Source organism: Telmatherina bonti (assembly GCF_933228915.1).
Source record: "Telmatherina bonti genome assembly, chromosome: 15".
Taxonomy (NCBI): Eukaryota; Metazoa; Chordata; class Actinopteri; order Atheriniformes; family Telmatherinidae; genus Telmatherina; species Telmatherina bonti.
In genome coordinates this window covers 34,278,174-34,283,782 of record NC_136613.1, presented here as the reverse complement: position 1 = coordinate 34,283,782, position 5,609 = coordinate 34,278,174, and the positions used below count along the sequence as shown (strand labels likewise).

General features: G+C 43.6%; 1 protein-coding gene across 1 annotated transcript; it reads left to right on the top strand.

Annotated features, from left to right (window-relative positions):
• The first annotated feature begins 153 nt into the window (after positions 1–153).
• Positions 154–5,332, top strand: crfb1 (cytokine receptor family member b1). Its single transcript, XM_079254234.1, has 3 exons — positions 154–236; positions 2,536–2,663; positions 3,910–5,332. The coding sequence occupies exons 2-3, from the start codon at positions 2,589–2,591 to the stop codon at positions 4,432–4,434; spliced, it is 600 nt and encodes a 199-aa protein (XP_079110360.1). The 5' UTR covers positions 154–236; positions 2,536–2,588; the 3' UTR covers positions 4,435–5,332.
• The last annotated feature ends 277 nt before the right edge of the window (positions 5,333–5,609 follow it).

The window sequence follows — 5,609 nt, the reverse complement described above, 5'->3', positions numbered from 1 at the left end:
TATGTGTGTGTGTATGTGTACTCTCACCAGCCAACATCTTTAAACAGCTGAATCAAGTTATTTCTTCTCATTCTACTTTCAGAAGTTGGAAACACATGAGAAGAATATCACTTTGACAAACCTGGAAAAAGGTGCATCGTACTGTGTACAGGTCCACACAAAGATTCGGACAAACCAAAACACCAAGCCATCTGTTTGGTACTGCAACTTCACCAGCCCTGTGGAGATCAGAAAAGGTGGGTTGCAATTGGGACAAAGTTTACTGTTTGAAGCTAAAGTGTAAAGGTCTGGCGTGTAGAATTACTGATATCTAGTGGGGAAAATGGATATAGCACCCTGTGAATGAATGAACATCGGTGGCGAACGTTCCTCCAGATATAACCATGTTTCATCTGTATCCTCAGGTGTAGCAATAAATTCGCTCCAGTGTATTGAAACATGAACATTGTGTACTGAACATTGTGTACTGTGTACATGTGTACTGACCTCTTCTATGGCCCTTTTTAATGCTGTGGTCCTCAACCCCGACTTCTTGTTACTGGTTTGAACTGTGTTCTTTACTCCTCAATCACAAACCCAGACACTGTATGTTGTACGTATTTAAAGCAACGTGTTTAAAATCAGGAACAGCAACGTTTGACAGATTTAATGGCTCAGTGAAATATGATGCAGGTTATATTAATTACGTTTAAAAAGCAAGTTCAGCTGATAATAAACCGCCCGTAAAGATCTGCAGTGCGTTATGTGCATGTGGGTTATACATGAATGAGTCGGGGGCAGATTTGGCTGGGAGATAATGAGAGGAACTGGTTCATTTGGTTATTATGTTTGGGTAACAGCCGACTGTAACAAGCCTGCTCACCGCTGGATGTTTGATTGACTGAGATTTCCAGCTACGTGCACTGATAATGGGACAGTGAAACATAATCTCCTTTAGTTCTGGGCTGATATGTCTTCTTATTTAGCTGCATTTCCTGCTACATTTATGTCTTTCATTTTACAAGTTTTACATGAAAAAACTGGAATTTCTCTCTGATGTGAGATGACTCAAGACATCTTTTTAATTTTATGGCCTTCATACGTTGTGCTGAAGTTTTCAGACATGGAATTGTCCTAACGAGGGCTGGGCATGTTATTTCACTATTATGTGTTAACACACTAGTTGCTAATTCAGTCGGAGGCTTGCAGTTAACGCTTGGGTCCCCTGGCTTCTCTAAAAGACCTCTACTTCTGTTGCTGCGGTGGTGCATCTGATGCAAGCAAACGGGAGACAGCAGGTTTATCACAATGAAGTTTTCTGTCTTACATTTAAAGCCGCAGTGTTTGACAATTACTCCCATCTGGCGGTTCGTTAAATAAATGCAAAAAATCCAGTTGTCTTTCCTGGTTTCTTGTCATTTAAGCACATTTTCACCACAACCGAAGCCGTGAAGAGTCACAAATGTGAAAATATCAACATCTTGCACACGTTGGAGTGTCCTGTCAGGTGATGAGCTACAGAATGATACATAATTCTGTTTAGTTACTGATGCTGATCAGTTACAAGCTGCCCGCCATGGATTTGGTACCAAGCTACTGCTAACAGCTAATGTCATGGTGTGAAATGGTGTGACTAGAGGGAGGACATCAACCTTCACCCCCCATGACAAATGGCTGAAATAAATGATGAAACAGGAGGAAAAACTCTGGAAATATCCGTGTGAAAGCAGCCTATGGTGTCCTGCTGGTACGACTTCTGTGAAGAGGAACAGCAGCTCCTGCAACGGAGCTTTTCCACTGTAGCTAACAGATTAGCATCTCTGCCATTTTATACAGCAGTAACCAGAGGTGGAGAGTAAATAAAGTTTACTCACGTTACCGTATTTGAGTAGTTTCTGTGAGGAGTATTTGACTTGGCTACATTGGAAACGTTCCTGTTAGTGAGAGAAAAAAGATCAGAGTGAAAATGCTTCATGCTGAACATCTGGGATTGTCCATCTCCACCGTGGATCTACTTCGGTAGATTGCGTCACGTTAAGTTCAACGCCGACCGAAGGGAACGTGCGCAGATGTGCGCGAGCAGAGTTCTGACCCATGAACTGCTTTAAAGTTTATTACAGTGTTGGACTGGATCTATAACTCGTACTCTGGAAACTAAAAGTAACTTTTACTCAAAGTAAATTTTATATTTAATACTTTCTGCTTTTAAATGAGTTCTTTTCTTTAACCGGAGTAGAATTTAAGTAAAGTAAACATCCTTATACTTAATGACATTTTTTAGTACTTTTTCCAGTACTACTTTTGATTTTGTTTCTCGCTGAATCTCCAAAGTCTGTGTTTTGCTGAGGATGATGGAGTCCAGGTTAACACACGTCTGGCTTCACGTCTGAAACGTTACCAGGATGTCGCTCATTCTATGCTTCTTGTGGTCTGCGATATTTATGGCGTTTGTGCCCTGGAGTGAAATATAGTATATGATAAAGGCAAAGATAAAGATAAGGGCTAACAGTTCCGTATAAAATATTCCACACTGAGAGTATTAATCTGCTGTTTTAGGTCCTTTTGTTTTAGGTATAGTTTCTGCTCTGTGTGTCCTCGTCATCGTCCTGATGATGGCCATGTTTCTGCTGTTTTACACCGGATTCCTCTGCGAACTGAAGAAAACCAGGCCAAGAGCTCTGATGGTAAGCTACTCATTCATCCATCCTGTAGATGTAGAAGTTTACCTGGAGGCCCTCACACACCTGCTCCGGATGCTTTGTCTAAATAATTCACACAGAAATATATTTGATCCAATCAGAGTAAAATCAATATGAACATTCACATTAGAGAAGAAATTCCAGCTCTGAGAGTTTTCATTTTTCAAACTGAGGTAAATTTTTTATTATTCACATCCGACCAATCAGAGAAGGCGTGTTTGCTGATAGGTCAGCAGTCGCAGCTTTGCAGGCGTCACTTTCGCTGAAGTTTCAGACAAACTTCGTATCATCAGGCCGAGCGTCTTTATTTCCTCTCTGCTTCTGAAAGCATCAGCTGCTGCTCCAGCAGGTCTTCCAGCTGTCCCACACACGTCCTGAAGTCGTCCTGAAGTGGTGCTGGTCCAGCTTCAGATCCTGGTTCATCTAGAACCGGATGAACCCAGCGTCTCTTTTTCTCTTTTCTCTCTGGGTGGATGTGGAATCCAGCTCGGCCGTTTGTGCAGAGATAGAAACCTCTGAATTATTTTTGTGTGGTTTATTTACATCGGTGCTGGTGTGTGTGAAGGCCTAAAGAGGGAAAATCAGGCGTGTCTCTGATGGGACCAGAAGGGGTCTGTACTGTAACAGCAAGGTGAAAAAATAAGGTTAGAAATAAGTTTTGTTTTAGTTCTTTTCTCTTGCGAGAACAAAACCAAATGAACTCTGAACCACACAGAACATGAAAAGTTTTGTTTCTCAGCTTTGCTTCAGAAAATCCCCACAATCGTTTATCCTCAGACAGATTCAGTGAAGATCCTCACACTAGTTTAATTATCAGATGGTATCAATAAAGAACATTTAATAAGTGAACAGAAGCAGCTGATCTATACACCGTCTGATGAAGAACGTCCGTTTAGTCGTTCCGTTCTGCATCAGAGTGACTTCATGCCAAACAAATAACCTCGTCATGGCGGTAAAAAGTCCTTTTACCTTTTCATTCCAAACATCTAAAGACCCAGTGACATCCTCCCATTATAGACACACACGTGTTATCTGCCCAGTAACATTCCAGCCCCCCCACGCCCAACAGGAACAAGGGAAGCTACAGTCAGGACGTGGCTTTTAAACATAATCCGTTTACTCCTCAGACACTTCACCTCCGCTGCCACACAGAACCACACACACCAGAGACTGAAGGTTTTTCTGCCACGTCTAGTCGAGACGTCTCTCATTGTGTCCTCATTCCTTCCAGACGGTTCTGTCGCAGAGCCCCCTCCTGACGCCAGACAGGGTCATCTCACAGCGCATCTCTGTCAGCTCAGACACCAGCAAACAGAGGAACCAGAACGGCTCTGCAGCCTCGCCTCCGGAAACCACGGACTGCAACTCCGAGGAGGACTGCGATGATGAAGAGGACGACAAGATCATCCTGTATTTAGACAGAGACGCTGAACATTATTTGTCTGAAAATTCCCAGCAGCCTTCTGGTGATGCTTATGGCAGCAGGCAGTTTGATGCACCAGAGGACTGTGGGGGTTCGGTGGCGGCGCCGCCAGCAGAGTCCGGGTTGGATCAGGACGCCGTCGACGTGGAAGGAGCAGAGGTCGTCTCTGATCTAACTCCCGTCCCGGAACCAGACAGAGATGAGACGGAGGAGGACATGGATGACAAGGACATCCAGGACATATGTGATCACGTGAACTTTTTCTCAGTCATCGTAGCTTCAGTAGCTGGAGGCGATGAAGAGGAGGATGAAGAAGAGTCTCTCACAGACTGAATCAGCCAGAAAGTCTCAGAGAATCAGAGGATGAGACATCTTCCACGCTGGTTGGCGCCAGCTTCATGCGAGAGATCGCGTCCCGGGGGCGAGTTGGACCCTGATGGAGACCGCCTGGATGCAGCGTTACCATGGCGTTGCCATGACCGCAGAAGCACCGTGGATGTGCTGTAAAGCAGCTTCGCCAAGCTTTCCATCCTCTGGCACCTTATTCATGTCCGACACGAATCAAGTCTGGCTCACCTGATGGCTTCATGTTGGCGCCGCCGGTAACGAGGAAATGCTGAGTAAGTCTGGACATGTTGTCTCTTACTGGTAAAGTTTACTGGATGGACGGACTTCCTGCCTGAGCGATGTGACGCGGTTTCCAAGCAGCGGGTGGCGGAGAGCGGCGGCGCTACGGAGACGCACTGCGGTGCGCCTGGTGGAACCGTGGGGAGGTCAGACACTGTGTGTCCAGGTGGAGGGTTGGATGCTGATTAAACCAGCCGCAGACTTTGTCCAGCCTTATTAAACCTGCAAACCCCCTGATTTATCACATTTATAGAATTTGATGTTCCCATTTTCTCTCATCGTCCCTGCAGGGTCGTTTGTTTCCAGATTCAGCGTGGACATAAAAAAAAAATACATTTCTATCCGAGACCAGTCTCTGTGCTGGATTTCTGATGTGTGTGTTAAATTTGTGCAGATTGTTTTATTCAATATGAAGGAAGCAGTTCATGCCCACTTCTTTTCTTCTAACTGATGATCTGCATGTCACTATTGTACTTAATGTTAAGGTTAGGGTTATATGGTATATAATATGTTATAATAATATAATGTTATACTTTATTGCCTTTCTTTTCTTTACATCCAAATGTTAATCAGTTTTGTTATCTGTACCAGATATTGGTGGCAAACATCATGTAAATGTAAATGTGTATGTAAAGTGCCCTGTGACAACATTGTTGTGAAGTGGCGCTATACAAATAAAGTTGAATTGAATTGAATTAAATGACATTTACATAAACATTTCTATAAAACTCCTCATAGAGCAGCTGTATGATCATTTCATATGGAACTCTGTTACTGATGACAGGATCAGACCGTGCCACAGCAGCGATGTTGCAGGACCTGAGAGAATCTTTGTAGATATTATTAATTATTTCTATTCAATAATCCCATTTGTTTAGGGT

Bases quoted from the DNA above. Each gene is read 5' to 3' on its own strand.
- crfb1 (XM_079254234.1), top strand. From the start codon at position 2,589: ATGATGGCCATGTTTCTGCTGTTTTACACCGGATTCCTCTGCGAACTG. The intron at 2,664-3,909 runs GTAAGCTACTCA...CATTCCTTCCAG, and splicing joins CCAGGCCAAGAGCTCTGATG to ACGGTTCTGTCGCAGAGCCC.